The 15,874-nt window shown below is 33.6% G+C and overlaps 1 protein-coding gene across 7 annotated transcripts in view; it reads left to right on the forward strand.

Moving 5' to 3' along the window:
• Positions 1 to 4,682: 4,682 nt before the first annotated feature.
• LOC107763003 (serine/threonine-protein kinase ATM) overlaps positions 4,683 to 15,874 on the forward strand; it is a 92,023-nt gene continuing 80,831 nt past the window's right edge. For 6 of the 7 annotated variants that reach the window (XR_012710970.1, XM_075255955.1, XM_075255957.1 and 3 more), the window contains exons 1-15: positions 4,683 to 5,007; positions 5,184 to 5,295; positions 5,376 to 5,519; positions 6,936 to 7,097; positions 7,192 to 7,387; positions 7,499 to 7,655; positions 7,741 to 7,880; positions 8,725 to 8,812; positions 9,100 to 9,203; positions 9,918 to 10,016; positions 10,228 to 10,284; positions 10,520 to 10,604; positions 12,139 to 12,213; positions 14,116 to 14,157; positions 14,248 to 14,318. Coding sequence is in view for 6 of the 7 variants with exons in the window: in XM_075255955.1 (XP_075112056.1) it covers positions 4,930 to 5,007; positions 5,184 to 5,295; positions 5,376 to 5,519; positions 6,936 to 7,097; positions 7,192 to 7,387; positions 7,499 to 7,655; positions 7,741 to 7,880; positions 8,725 to 8,812; positions 9,100 to 9,203; positions 9,918 to 10,016; positions 10,228 to 10,284; positions 10,520 to 10,604; positions 12,139 to 12,213; positions 14,116 to 14,157; positions 14,248 to 14,318 (1,610 nt within the window). In the remaining variant the exon portion in view is untranslated. Of the gene's footprint in view, positions 5,008 to 5,183; positions 5,296 to 5,375; positions 5,520 to 6,935; positions 7,102 to 7,191; positions 7,388 to 7,498; positions 7,656 to 7,740; positions 7,881 to 8,724; positions 8,813 to 9,099; positions 9,204 to 9,917; positions 10,017 to 10,227; positions 10,285 to 10,519; positions 10,605 to 12,138; positions 12,214 to 14,115; positions 14,158 to 14,247; positions 14,319 to 15,874 lie in introns of all 7 variants that reach the window. The other variant, XM_075255958.1, reaches the window with a different exon arrangement.

The following is a 15,874-nucleotide window of genomic DNA, read 5'->3' on the forward strand; positions in this document are numbered from 1 at the left end:
TTTTGATGTTGGCCGTTAGATCAGTCGAGATCAACGGCCTGGATCCAAGGGTTAATCAAACGGTGTCGTTTGGTTTAGTATTGGGGTCGAGGTTGGTTCGGGTAATGGGTCGGGTATGGGGTTATGGGTGAGTGATCTGGACCGTCAATCTAGTGAGATTAACGGTCCAAATTGAAGGTGACACAACGACGTCGTTTTGGACGGTCGTGTGGCCAGCTTAATTGGACCGGGCAAAAGGGATTTGGACTGGGTTATTTTGGTTTGGGCCTGTTCAAACTGGCCCAATCCGGAAACCCCTCTCTTTTCTTCTTTAATTTAAAAATCCCACATAAATTGTAAAACAAAACTATACAATTATTAAACAACTATCACACACATTAATATTCAATAAAAATAAAATCACTCAAGGACGACAAATAGAATAACATCTGCATATTTTATGATTTTCCTTTTAATAACTGAAATATGGTTACACACGACATATTTTTTGTATTTTTGTTTGATAAGACTAAATGAGAATGGACAAAACCACAAATAACTACCAAAAATGTCACGTAAATTCCAAAAATTGTACAGATAGACCATTTGTTATTATTTTGATTTCTTTTGGAGTGATTGTCGCGTAAACAAAAATCACGTGATCACAAGTATAATTTAATGATTATTCTATCATTTCAAGTCGTCTTATATATGTAAAGTAACTTGCGTAAGTTCATATATTTAAGTTGGTGTAATTTTATGTGTTTATTGGCTTATATCAATGAAGTGGTAAATTCTCAATAGATTATATATATAGTAATGAATATAAGGAATTTTTACCTAATTTGATAAGTAGTGGTTCAAATCAGATTCATTCCTATTTATTCTCGTCTCATTGTTTTAGGCTTTGCAGCTCATGAAACAAGGGTTAAACATGAAATAGGACTTATGTTTACGAATGCAATAAGAAAAGCATTATAGTGTAGATGCATAATACAAATAAAATAAGGAAGAAGTATCTATACATAAATTCTTGATTGATTTAAATTCCTTAATATTAGGAAAAAACTTAAATGTCGGTAATTTTTTAAAATCTGGAAAAATTAGTATTGTTAATTATTAAACGTAGAAAAAATAATAGGGAACTAATAAGACATACATCGAATTTCTAACTAATTATTTTTATTGAATCACCCAGACAAATTATCTCAAATTTGAAATCCTTCGAGTCCAAAACATGAAATTGAAAAAGATATGTTAAGGGAAAATAATTGAGAAGTTGGTGTAGAAGATTTTAAGATAAAGAGCAAATAAAAACTATCTTCATATAAAACCCGAATTATTGTCAAAATGAAATTATGGTAGCTTTGTGTATTCAATAATAATGTGCTCTGTATATTCAATAATAATGTAGAAACGACTTTTACTTGTACTATCTATGTGTATTTTGCTAGGGCTAGTCATTGCTTGATTTTAGCACATTATCAAATCTTTTCTTCACAAAATTACTAACGTGGTTACAATTGCAGATTCTAAGGCTAGTTAATTATCATATCACGTTTTCTATATTACACTATGTTGTCTATAATAAATCTGTCTAAATAGAGTATTGCAAGACTTTAAGCAAAAGAAGATTTTAAGTTGGTCAGCATAAACAAACTACCAAGAAATCATAAGAAACGTAATAATGACTTTTTCGTTTTCCTTCTTCTTCACGATGCACTGCATATTCTTTTTAACTGATCTTCACGCTTATTAACAACAATAACATCTGTGTGCAACAATGGTTGATAACAACTATTCCTACTAATTAATAAATAAAAAATGTCATCGGATCAGAACTAACAAATAATACTCCTAAAACAAGAGGTAGTATGCATGCTAGCATAGTTTATGTTCTTAGTTGGTCAAATATCAGAGAGTTAAACACAACTCAAAAAGTAATTATCATAATTAAAAAGTCAAAAAATCCGAGCATGAATAAATATAAATTGTTTGTATTTAGAAAAAGAGAATCTGGAAATCGAGACTTGGAATAATAGCTCTTTTATAGAAGTTTTGCCTATATAATTCGAAAAGGAAAGAATTTATGATTAGGAAAAAATTAAATGACTATTTCTATATATTAGGAAAATAAATTAATGAATATTCAGATATTAAAGAAATAACTAAATGACTATTTTGTCTAGTGTGAACTCTGTTTTAAAAGGGTAGAAAAGACGAACACATTTCGCTAAGGGCCTTCGTGCTTTTAATATAGTATAGATATAGATAAGTCAAGTGAAAAATGATTTCCTATGCTTATAGATGAAAATTAATTTCGGTAAAATATCTTGACTTTTACTTTTATATTACTTGTTATCTGTCACGCTTAAATATTATTATTAATCTTTACCACAAAATAATTTATTCAAAAACTAAAATATATTATTTGGACAAATATTTTCAAACATTTTTCTTCAACCAAACAGGCCACAAACCCTTTTCTTTTCACACTAATAGAAAATAAACATAAAATTGTAAAGAAGTTGATGAAAATAAAAAGACATCGGCCAACAATTGATTAGGAGAATACATTTCGAAACAACAAAAATTATTAATTTTAAAAATAATAAAAGAGCATTTCATATGAAAGTTTTTCATAAGAATGTGCTTTTCATAAGGAAGTCATTTTCGATTATTCGATTGTCATTCAAAAATGATTTTGCTCATGTATGTATGGAATCGCTCCTTTATAATTATTTAAAGGTCAAATACATACACATGCCATTAAACTTGGTCAAATTTTTCATTTTGGCACTTTAACTCAGTCTTGTTCTATTTTGGCCCTCCAACTCCATTTCTTTTTTACCACTTTAATACAAAAGCCGACTAGATTCCATATGTGATTTGCCTCACTCTTGCAGGCGCATGAGAGTCATTTTTTAAGCCAAATTTCATACTCTCAACGCAGTGGCGGATCCAGGATTTAAGTCATATGGATTCAATTTTAATGTTTTTAATATTGAACCCATTATATTTTTAAAGTTATGTTTTCATATCTATTATTTTTGCAATTTTAATGAATTTTTACATACAAATTTTTACTCCGCGTCGAAAGTTATGGGTTCAGTTGAACCCATAGTTATTACTGAAAATATATAAAAAAAAATATTTTTTTCCCTAGGAGGGGGCAGAAAAACGAAAAAAAATAATAGTTTAAAATTACAAAAAAAAAAGTTAAAAAAAATTGTGAGGGGGGGGGGGGGGTCTATTTGCACGCGCTGCATTTTTACCTGGGATAAAAGTTTTTTGTGTTAAAGTGGAAAAGAAATGAGGTTGAAACGCCAAAATAGAACAAGACTGAGTTAAAATGCCTAAAAAAAAAAAATTGGGCAAATTTAATGGTCTGTCTATGTATTTGGCCCTATCTAAACCTTATGATACTTATTTCAACTAATATTTAAATATTATTATTAAATACGTGCTAAAAGTTTATTGACAATACAGAATCTTTAAACTTATGCTGGAATAATTTTAATACTTTTAGTTTTTATGAGAATATAAGTTTTCAATATTTATTATATTTCGATATTAGAAAAAGGATCCTTCCAAGTATAATGAGGTCCATCCATGACGGACAAATTACCTAGTTAAACTGATTAAGAGCCTATTTGGCCAAACTTTTAAGAAGCCAAAAAGTAATTTTTTTTTTTTTTTGCGAAAATTCAAGGTATTTGGCCAAATCAAAAAAGTGCTTTTGAGCAGCTGTGGAACTAGCTTTTCGGAAGAAGCTACTTCTTCCAAGAAACAGAAGCAGAAGTAGAAGCAAAAAAATTAATTTTTTCTTGACAAAAATATCCTTATCATAAATATTATATTTTCAAAATACTCCTCACTGATTTTACCCTTTTCTTTTTTACTTCTACCATCTTTTTTCTTAATTCTGCTTCTCTTATTCCTCTTTGGAATAGTCTACTATAAATAGATATCTTCTTTTTTCTTTTGTCATTTTTTCTTTTCTCCATCTCCTATTCCTCCTTGAATAGAATTAAAGATGAAAATATTGAAAAATGGTATCATGTATGAAGGAATTTCTTTAATATTTTATGTTGGGTTTTTCGATATATAGTGATTGTTATGGAGTAGATATTTAAGTTATAGTAAATGATATATTTTATATATTTAAATAATAATATAAACGATAAGTAGTTATATTAGATACACAATATTATTTCTTTGATATAATAATATTTTGTATTGATTAAAATATTTAATATATATTTTTACTTTAGATTTTATATTTTATTTAAAAAATAAAAATTAATTGAATTCTCTTATAAAAATATTATTATTTCTCTATTTTAAATAATACTAATTGTACACTTAACATTAATATTGTCCTTTTTTGCAATTTAACAATCAAGTACTTTTTGAAAAGATTGGTCAAACAAAATTTTGTTTATCAAATATTTCAAAAAATATTTTTTAAATAAATTAGTCAAATACAAACTGCTACTCTCCAAAATTACTTTTCTGAAAATAATTTAAAATAAAATTACTTTTTAAATAAATAGATTTTGCTGGCTTAGCCAAAGGGACTAAGATGAAATAAGTCGAAGTAAATAAGTTTCATTTTTTCGTTCCCAAACACGGTAGTAACTTCAACGAAGTCTTTTTCTTTTTTTCTTCTTTCTTCTTTTCTTTTCCTCCATCAGGAGTCCATTTCGCTGCGGCGTGGAGCGGACCAAAATCCAGAAAACACGGTTTGGAATCGACCCGTCTATTAAAGGGTCTTTTTGTCTCTAAACCCCATTTAGAACTCCGCTCACTCCCATTTCTCTACTTCACAATCAACAGCAACAGCCCTTCCTTCTCTTCCCGCCTATTCTCTCTTTATCAACCAAATAACATTGGCGATCAAGCCCTAGTTCTATTTCTTGGTATTCAGAATCTCATACAAACAGTGATATGGTCAATACTGTGACGTCCAGAGATATTCAGGACATTGTCTCCAAACTCTCGTCAGACAAAGCAAAATCTCGTGAAGTATAAATACCTATTGTTTGATTTTTATTTACTTATAAGAAATTGAATTCAATAAGTAAAGCTCAATTAATCTTGACGGAGAAAATTGATCAAAGAATTTGAATGTTAATGAACACCGTGGTTATAGTTATTTCCTTTTGAGTCTGGACTAATTGGTTTGCTTCTTATTAAAATAGGAAGGGATTAAGTTGTTAAATGCATGGCTAGAAGAAGGCCAAAGGTCTGTTGAGTTCTGCAGATACGTTGGAGAGAAGACCGCGAGGCTTAAACCAGGCGAAATTCCTCATTGTCAGTATAATAAATATAACAATGTTCTTTGCATATGTCCGCACTTGACAGATATTTGAGGGGTGTATAATTTTATGCAGCTGAGACGTGGCCCTTTCTTGTTACATTGCTTACTAAATGCGTGTCCCTGGAGATATCTGGGAGCAAAAAACGTTTGCCCAAGTTGAATTTTGCTAAAACTCTTCGGATTGTTGTCCAACGAGCAGAGGATGCCAAATTTTCAGGTACTATGGACTAGAAATATATTTTATTGTCATTGTCGATTCTGCCTTCTAGTCTGTGTAGAAATTTAGGTTGTTTCTTTTTATTTCCTGAAAGTGAATACACAGTTAAATGTGTTTTCTTTGTTTTGTGGAGAGATCCTTGAAAGTGATCTGCATTTGCCTATGGATGAATTCCACATAGATTGTATTCGTCTGCCGATATAAACTCGAACAGACATTAAGCAATACATAGGTTAGTCTGCTTGTTGCCCCATCCACCCAAACAGCTGAAAATGTTATTGCATGTCTCCAAATTTTGAAGACACGGGTAATACCCATGAGTAACCAATATCTTCTCGTTTTTATCTATCTCAGATTTGTGTGCACTGGTATAACTATTAGAGTATGTGTATTTTGATAAATGGTATTAGTTTTAGAATATTGCAATGTGGGACTGCTTTTCACAGATCCATTTCCAATGATTAAATTGATCTTTTCGAGTTGATATGCATTCTCTTCAATAAACATCCATGCTTGCCTTTGTTTACTTTTTGTGGCACTGAATCTCTTTGTTCATGTTGTTTACTTTGGGAGGTAACTGACCCGCTGAAACTCTTTGTTCATTTTGTTAACTTATGGAGGTAACTCACCCATATCCTTGCATGTCTGCCAGCAAAATATGATTTCATGTGGAAAATTTCGTATCATGATGGAACGTTCAAAGTTGCACGAACCTAAAATCTCAAACTATCATTACTTATTAAACAAAAATCTCAAACTTTCATTCCTTCGATGTAGACTTGTTGGAACCTTGAGGATTTTCTTCTACATACTTTTTTCTATTAAGATGAAAGGTCAATATTATCTCATGTTAATTTTTTTCAAGTATTGTGTGATTTTATTCATAATGGCAAAGCTCTCGTATGCACGAGGTATTCAAAAATAGAGGATCTATTAAAAGATATGATTCTCTACGAAAAGACACCCGATCTTTTATACAAGTAGGAACCTCATGAGTGCACCAAAAGACATTAAAAACTGGAGGCTATTCCTCAGATTTATAAAGATCAAGCTATTTCCCTTTTCTGCATCCTATCCACGTAAGTACCAATAGAGCAACATCTCACACCCAACGTCTTCTCTTCTGTCCTCTAAAGGGCCAACTAAATAGTTCATAGTGTCCAACATTGTCATTTTATCCTGAACCATCTTAAAAGTTCCCCCACAGACGTGATGCTTCCTGACAATGTAGTAAGATATGATTCGCGTCCTTTCTCGAGTGTTTACACTTGAAACACCAACATATGTGTTCTTTCTCAAGTTTTCGACCACCAGAATTGCACAACCACCAACCAAGCCAAAAAAAAAATAAACCTTTCTTGGTATTATCCATTTCAAAAATGATGAATTGTTTCATATATTTGTTATGTCTGGCAGGCAAAGATATGCCTCTTTTACCTGTGGCAAAATTGCTTTTCAATCATGTCTGGGATGTTTTAAAGGATACTCCTAGTTTTCAATCCGAGTATGGAACTATTCTCCGGCATCTTTTGGCAGTGAGATCTTACCGTTTTCACATGAGGAAGCGGGTTTACTGTTGTAAGTAAGCATGTATCTTTTTTTACAGCAAAGAGGTGCCTATAATCTAACATTGCATTTCAATCTTAACTATAGTTTTTGTGTTAATCTGCAGGTTTGGTGCTTCTATACATGGAAAAGATAGAAACAAGTTTAAAAGAAAAAAGTGATAGCCAAATAAATCCAAGAGAGGAGGTCTTTCGATGCATCTCGACACTTCATTCTCTCCTTGAAAACCCCCCTGGAGGTTTTCCTGATAGCCTTCAAGAGGATATTGTCAAGGGTTTTATTGAAATTTTTTCTTATGTAAGGTAGAGAGATATTCTGGTTCTCATGCCTTTTGTTCTATTTCCTTCTTTTTTTTTTCTTTCCAATTTTTAATTGTTTCACATTCCACTGAACTCTTTACTATTGTGGTTTAGGGATGAAGGGAAAATTTCACGCAAGCTAATCGAGTGCATTAACATATACTTGCTGAGGGATGGCCCAAATTTGGGTTCTAAATCCCTGGAAATCCATGATGCTCTGCATCATTTTGTCTTCCGATGTTGGATGACAACTCGTGATCGTGGGTTAAAGGTATACAATTTTATGAGATGCAGTACTTCATGCCTATATCTATGCATCGGACATGAATTTCTAATGTCCATCTCTTCTTTTATAGGATTCACTTGTTTTTTATGCAAGGCTACAACTAAATTTGACGAGGGATTTTGCTGATGGGAGCTCTTTATTAGAACAACTTCAGGATGTACTAGGGAAGGAATTAGATCAAATGAGCAGTTGGACCATCAATTTACCCTGGTTAGTACTGTTCGATGTGCTGTCCCAAGTGCCTGTGTATAGAGCTATCTGTTTTCGGTGTCATGGATGATTGGTAAACATGCTAAACGTGCTGGGGTTTTCAAAAGTTCATGGAAAAAAGGTCCCCCCCTCCCCCAAACGTTCTATACGAATGTATATGTTGGACACTTAAAGTTTCATCCAAAGCTCACCCCAATCTCCAAAATCTTGTCTTAGCACTCTTCTGATGGTCTTTCATTCCATTGTCCCATCTCTAGCTTTTCCTTTAAATCTTCAACCGTCTTCAAATTTGAGTCCTTCGTCTCAAAGCAGTGAAGTGGTAATCAAAAGCTAGAGCACATTTCATCTTCAGCTCTCAAGTTGCCCCCCCCCCCCTCCTATTTCCATCTGAAATCTGTGTCTGCAAATCCGCCAACCGATTGCTATTGACTTGTCTGAGCTTCCAATCAATCTGAATCTGCAAACTCACCAACTCATTACAATTATTTATTTCTCTTTATTTATTTTGGATCTCTGATTTTTGTTCAATTTTCCTTATAATTCAAGCATGAAGAATGAGCTCTGTTGCTTCAATATTATGATTAGCTTTGATTCTGAAGGACTTCATATATGAACTTCTATTTGGGTTATGAGCTTGGGATAAAATGAAACTCAAGCTTGAGCTCCCTCGTCAGTCGGATTTGAATGGCATCTTGGTTCAAATGATAGCTGAGCAGAGTCAGAGTGCCCATAACTCAGCTTGACCCCGTTCATTTACACTGTGATGAGTTGCCATCTTTAAGTTTATAAGTTGTCTGATCTTACGATTTTTCTCAATGTTTTAACGATGTTCCTTTCTGTACAGGAAAGACACAACCAGAAATGACAAATGTGGAAGCTTGACAAGCTCTCAATGCGGTCTTATGGAGCTTGCAGCACTTGTCTTTTACCGGGTAGTTGTTTGTTAAATTATTCTTGTTTCAACGTTGTGATCAGATGATGACGCTCTCTGTGAAATTTTAACTGTTCAATCTTATTTCCTACGAAATTGAGTCAGATATCCCTTGGTACTTCTGTAATTCTGGTATTATTATAGATTTTGGAAGGTTGATATCTGTATATCAGATTCTTCGATTTTGGATCTAATGCGCATATTTTATCCCCTTAAAAAGTTCTTAACATTTGTAAGCAACTAGAGGTAACTAGGATGACATACTAACTCCGTGATTATGATTATCAGGCATGTCTTAACACACCTATAGCATCGTCATCTGAGAAACGACTTAGAAGGGAGCATGTTGTAGTCCAGATAAGGGAGAGGCTCTCAAGGGGAAAGTGGCCGTGGTATGTAATCCTGTGTGCTGTTCCTAGTCTTTGCCTCTAGCTATCTACATAGTGACATAAGTATCACTATTGCAACTTTGCAGATGTAGTATTTGAAGGAGACCTTCCTATAGTTGCTCATCAGTTTTTGTGGTCTATTGATAGTTTAATAATCAAAGTAGAAATTTGATTCTTTGTTCCATGATTCATCATGTCTTTTACTGAAGGGCATCTAATGAGACAAGTTTGTTAGCAACACTCACCTTCTGACTTTTCCTCGAAGTCTTTCATCTGTTGTCTGTATGCATGATCTATTTATTACACATTATCAGACGTATATTCTGCTATTTCTTCATGATATTTTTGGAGAAAGCCTCTCGGATACTTAATTATTCCATAATTTTGGTTGTGGTCTGTGCCATTTCCTCCTCTCATTTTGAGGTTATTGGTAGAGAGAAGAGAAGTACAATTGTTTGAAGAGTTTTCACATTGATAAGGAGAAGGAAGCTTATTGTTCTTGTGATGCCCTTGTTTTTTGGTACACTGTTGAGCGCTTCCCATAAATTTATACTAGGCATTCAGACATGTCTGTTAGCATCAATTTCTGAGGTCACTGATACTCCAATTGACCTGGTTGCCATAAATCCGTGTGAATTGATTGGTAGCACGATCAACTTATTCTTGAGACATTCCTTAAAATTGTAAAGTTATTCACTTTGTATGTTTTGGCAATAGGCATGCAGCTTTCTGTTACCTCATCCACAATTATTATGGTCGCATAAAGAAGGATTTATTGATCTATTGGTTTGAAGGTATATGTGCAAGCTTTGAAAGGTTAGTTTTCTGGTCCTTGTTTTGGATGCATTGCCCTTTTTTTTTGTGTGTGTGTGTGTGTGTTGTAGCTTATGGATCTTGTGTCCTGTAAGAGCATCTAGCAATTTCTTCATGGCTACCTCCCTGTTATAGTTTTATAAATCTTTGCTTTTCGATCCTGTATATGAGTATGTTTAAACTGCGGATCTGGCACTCTTTGTTTTCTTTTCAGGATAATAAATGATGCAAACATGGAGCATAGTTATGAAGGTCTCTTGTGGGCATTGAGGTGTGTTCTGCCTGATTTTCATCGATATATTAGCTTTATCACGTTGTACTGGACATGTGGGACTGACTAGTCTTCTATTTTATATTATCACTGTTTGTGTTACTTCCATTTACTGTTGGTAATTTCTAACTTCTATGGTACTGCACCATAAGATTCTGCATTAGAATGCTAATATATAGGAGTACTCTGTTTCGTTTTTACATTTTCTTCTGAATTCTACTCTCAACCCATCTAGGAGTCTTCAAGGACTTTCTTTGATGCTGCGGTTTCCTGTTCCAGCACTGCAAACTTCTTCAGAGTTGGCATCCACATTTAATGGGGTAACAGTCTGTTCTTTCAAAATGTGTTGGCATATTCAAGTTTTTGACACCTTGGTGACCTGTTTGGCCTTTTGCTGTTAAATATAGAGAACTTTTTGTTGCCTTATAGCTGGTAAGATTGTTATTTGAATTATTTGCTTTTTTTGAGCTCTATCTTTCTTGTACTTGTGTGTTCATAGTTTATCAAAAGCTGTTAACTAAGAACTTAAAATTGGGGAAAATAGAACACAATTAAATGGTGCAAAGATAGAAAGATGAATTTTCTAATTCAAATTTGATGAAGTGACCTTCCTAACCTTTCTGCTTTTGACAATGGGGGAATTTGAGGGGGTGTTTTTGCAAGAGTGATAGACTTAAATTAAGTACACCAATTAGCTTGCTCTCACTTTTAAATGTTCTGGCTTTTGTCCTTGAAGTAGTTTTAAATTTGAGCTGTTGCTCTGTTTTTGGATTGAGACCCTTTATGGGGAATGTGAGAATGCTCTTTTCTTGATTATTCCATATTGATTTTCTTTTGAATTTGAGACAGATTTCTTTCCTAACCTTTATATGACTGCATAAGATGGAAGCTTCCCTGCCTAATCGTTTTTCTTTTATTGTCTTTGCTATTTTCCCTTTTTTTTTGGGGTCTCATGCTGGCATTTGCTTCGATTTCCTAAAACACGGGCAGAGTGGGCGATTAGCCTCTCACAGGGATAGTAGCTTGAGATATTCTTCCCTTTGCAGTCTAAGACCATCATGTCAGGAAGCGACTATTACATGGTTCTCTATCTCACCTCATGGATACGGGGTTTTCACTACAACATTAATAAAAATAACTTTACCCCCAGAAAATAGTGACTTCAGTTCACCAAAATCTAGCTTTCTCAGCTACAACATCTTATGCTAGGAAGAGACTTAATGAGCTTGCGATTTTGCATTTTATTAATTTGAAATACCATCTTATTGGATGAATTTCAGTAAGACACTGATAAAGAGCACACCAGAAATGCTCTCTCATTTCTTATCCTTACCAAATAAAGAAAATTCTAGTAAACAGTGTGAACTGAGCTTATAAGTGGAACTGCTGGAGTTCCACTTATAAGCTCAGTTCACACTGTTTACTAGAATTTTCTTTATTGAGTAAATTAAACATTTTAATAGGATATTTTGTATAGAAGCCTTAATCAAGTTTATTGAAAAAAGATTTGCATGTGAAATCACAAGGACGGGAAGATTTAAGTAAGGTGGACGAACAATCAGTAAGTAGTTAATACCTAGTAAGTAGTTAATACCTGATTTAACAGCATGACATACCCTGATTGGTGGTTTTTGCATTAGATGCTGAGTTAGCAGCACAAGCTCGGGTGGCCCAATATTCAAATATCCTTGTGGCAAAAAGAGGAAAGAGGAACAAATGTTTCACGCACAAGTCTTTTTTTAATTGTTCACTTGGGGGTTTGTGGTCCCTGGCAACCATTTTATTGGGACAACCCAATTAAATTCATCTATTTGTTTTTTGGTTTAAGGATTTAGCTCTTGACTGTATTTGCAGGTTGAAACAGGTTGGCGTACGATATGGAACTGTGTTATTGGTGGTTTGCCCACATTCAGTACTTTTACAGCAGTTGTAAGTTGTGACTTCATTGATCTTTTAAAGACGGAATCCTGTTTCTTTTTCTAGTATTTAGGTGTGGTATAATGCTGGTAGCGTGCTTCCAAGTACTCAAATATATTATTTCCAAATTTGATAAAGAAACACGACCAAAGCCACATGTAGGATAGGTATTAGAGGCTGGGCATGTAGAACTCAAAAGGTATCCATCAAGTAAACCAACTCATCTAAGGTCATGCTTTTTGCATCCCATTTTTTTGCGACACTATTTGATGTCAATAAGCATGAAGGACTTAATTCAATTTACATGTTATGTAATGTAAGGTGATAAACAGTATATTTTTTGATAGAAGTGAATACAAAGTTGGTTTGATAGGATAAAACCATCACATTGTGGTTACGGTTTAAATTGGTTAATAAATTAAGAATTCTTGAAACTGATCTGTGACAGGTCTTGGATGGTTCTGTTTATTTGTTCTTAGTCAGTTAGCTTCTTTTTGTTTTGTTTGATGAAGCTCGTCCTTAGTTTGTTGTTTAAACCATGACTTCTCGTCCTTTAGCCTTGTACTGCTTATTCTTCTATTGGAAGAATCTTTTGCGGAAAGCAGTCATGAATATCTTTTACTTCAATTACTAAAAGTTCATTAGTTCCATACTTCCATTTGCCCTGTACTCTGAATGACTAATGCAGTTGCAGTTGCATAGTAATTATGATGTTTAATTTGCAAGGGCTTCTAAGTCTTAAGTACCAATGCTAAGTGATTTTCCTACGGATTTGGGAATACTGAAGTACTTTAAATCTGAACATACTTTTATTTTCTTGATTTTTTCTCTGAATGTCGGATATCCTATTCAAACATTGCAGTGTAATTAGGTGTTTTTAAGTAAAAAAAAAAAATGCAATTCAAGTGATTCTGACTCGGGTATTTAGAAATCAATTGTCTGCCTTTGTTGACTCCAGCAGTATCGATAGAGTTTTATGGATATTTATGTCAGGATGAGTATATCTTCTTAAACTTAAGTTGCTTAAATGTTATTTGAGCAATGCAAGATTTTCTCTTATTTGCTGATTATTTCATATATCTGTTTTTTGTCTCTTCAAGTTTGTTTCTCTAAAAGCAACTGATTACTGTTCGTAGAAAAATGTCTGAAAGAGTACGGAATCATTTTTTTTAATAAGGTAATTAAATTTTGTTAACAATTGGGCCCCAAAATGCTTATATACAAGGAGTATACCGAAAAATAGAAAACCTACAAAAAGATAAGATTTTCTATGAATGACATCCAATCATCTGTACATAACGGAACTTGTTGGGTGCACCAAAAAGTTATAAGGAATAAGAGGCTACTCCTCAATTGTACAAATTTATCACAACACCATCAAAAGCTCTCCTATTTCTTTCTCTCCATACGATCTACATAAGTGCAAGTGTAACAACATTCCACGCCCTGCGTCTTCTCCTCCCTCTACCACACTTCAAGCTGAAAAGAATTTCTTTGACAGTGCCTGGCATCACCCACTCAAGTCCAAACTGTCTCAGGATTTCCCACCATAGCCTCGAAGTACCTGACAATGTAGAAGAACTTGTCTTTGGTTAACGAACCCTTCAAAGTCTCGTTTAAGGAAAATTGAACCGATGCCACAATGTACTTGGGATGCAAGTTCTCAACAAATAAGAAAGAAAAAAGTGATGCAAGTAACTTATCAGAACAGATTGGCTTCAACATATCTTCAGCCTGCACTACTGGTGGGAGAAAAACAAAGCAAATGAAATGTTTTCCATTGAAAAGTATATCTGATAAGTATTTAAGTTGTCTGCAAGCAGTTTTTTCTTGTGAAGAGAATATTCAGAATTCTTAAGTCTAAAACAAGTTATTAGGCTACTTGTTTACTTTCTTGTTTCCATGTATGTGCAGGTGGATGCTGCATTAAGGCTACTTAGAAACATAATACTCAATGTGAGCACTATCCTTTTGCAGACTTGTGATATTTTTCTTGATTTATTTCTGTTGGAATATTTGGACGTCTTTGTTTCTTATTTCTTTTAGGATAAAATGAATGCATACCTTGTGCCCCAAGACTTGTGGGATCTTCGATTACTTAAACGCGTGCCATCAATGTAAGTAATTCATTCTTTTCATATTATTATGGGAATTAGTATATGAGCCTACTGATGTCAGCATTATTTTGTTCTTTGGAATCTCGAATGTACGCTGGTAACTTATTGTAAATTGTCCTGTTAAAATGAAAAATTAAGTGCACAGTGCTGATGAAAACACTTAGTCTATTGTGTTAGTCAACTTATTATTTGCAAATATTTTGTGTTGAACTTCCACACAAGAGAAATGAATCGAAAATCTCATTAAAGAGGCACTTCTTGAATTATCTTCACTCTATCTTTTCGAGGAAGCATTCTTGTAGCTTAAACCTGCAATGAGCTATGATAAGAGTGGTATTACAACAATGTGCCATTCTAGAAGCCCTTAGGATAGGTAGAAATGGGTCTATTATAAGGTATCCTGAATCTGAACTAGAACAGAGAAGACTTGTGTACTATCTATGCATGCCATAGAGGTAAAGGTACAAAAGGTTAAATTGAAATGCCTTGTAGGGAATTTATAGATTCTCATGCAATGTCTTATATAGGTGATAGTGCCCCTATCAGACAGTATATCTTGAAATTGGTAATCTCTCAGACAGTCACAGCATGATGGTTATGTTGAAGGACTGAGTTTCTTCAGAGGTCACTGTTACTGCTTGCTTCCCAAAAAAATGGATACTGATGATCTCTGATGAATATGAGTTTGTAAATAAGTGCTCAAGTAGGTTTGTCTTACTAATTGACAGAAGAATCCTTGTAGAATGGGCTTGGATTTGAGTGTCGTCTGTCAAAAAATGAGCGTCGTCTGTTATAAAAGATGAAATGTGAAGGTTGGTTAGTAAATGGTTAAATTTCAGACATTGTTGATGATGTGTTTGCAACCTTGATTGTTCAACATGGTCATAGCTCCCTTACAGAAATGTCTGTACCATATTGGAATAAAGAAAATTCTGTTAGTGAAAGAAATTATGCATATTTCTGGGAACAACCTGTGCTTTACTAAATATAGTTCAACAGAATGTTTACTTAGTATAGCTCTCTAATCTCACCACAAATGTCACAATGAAATGATAACACCACCTCCTTATCAAGGAGAATCGATAAACCACCAAGACTCCCAACCACTTCGTACCAGAGGAGCATAGAATGCCATTCTGCCCCATATCTGGGGGACTTTAATGTTATTTGAGGATTCTAATAGGTTTTACAACATTTACTGCATGTAATGCGACATCTTTTGTGAGAGTAAAATTATACCTTAATTCCTGGTTTTCTTAGTATTTAATGGACTAGACTCTCTTCTTTTATGTCCTCTGAGATTATATGATTATTCTATGATGTATGTTTGAAGTAGTTTGATCACTTATGAAACTTTTGACTTGAAGTATTTTTTTTTTGAATTGGTAACTATTGTATATATTATAAAAATCAGTACATAGGTTGCACTGAAAACCAAATTTACATAGAGAGAATTTGAAGATATTCTAATTTAAAACCTAGCAGGATCCTAGTATGTCTATGATTGTCAATGTATCTTCTGTGTACATCTGTTTGCACCAAAAACAAAATAGAAG

Source organism: Nicotiana tabacum, chromosome 6, assembly GCF_000715075.1.
Source record: "Nicotiana tabacum cultivar K326 chromosome 6, ASM71507v2, whole genome shotgun sequence".
Classification (NCBI taxonomy): Eukaryota; Viridiplantae; Streptophyta; class Magnoliopsida; order Solanales; family Solanaceae; genus Nicotiana; species Nicotiana tabacum.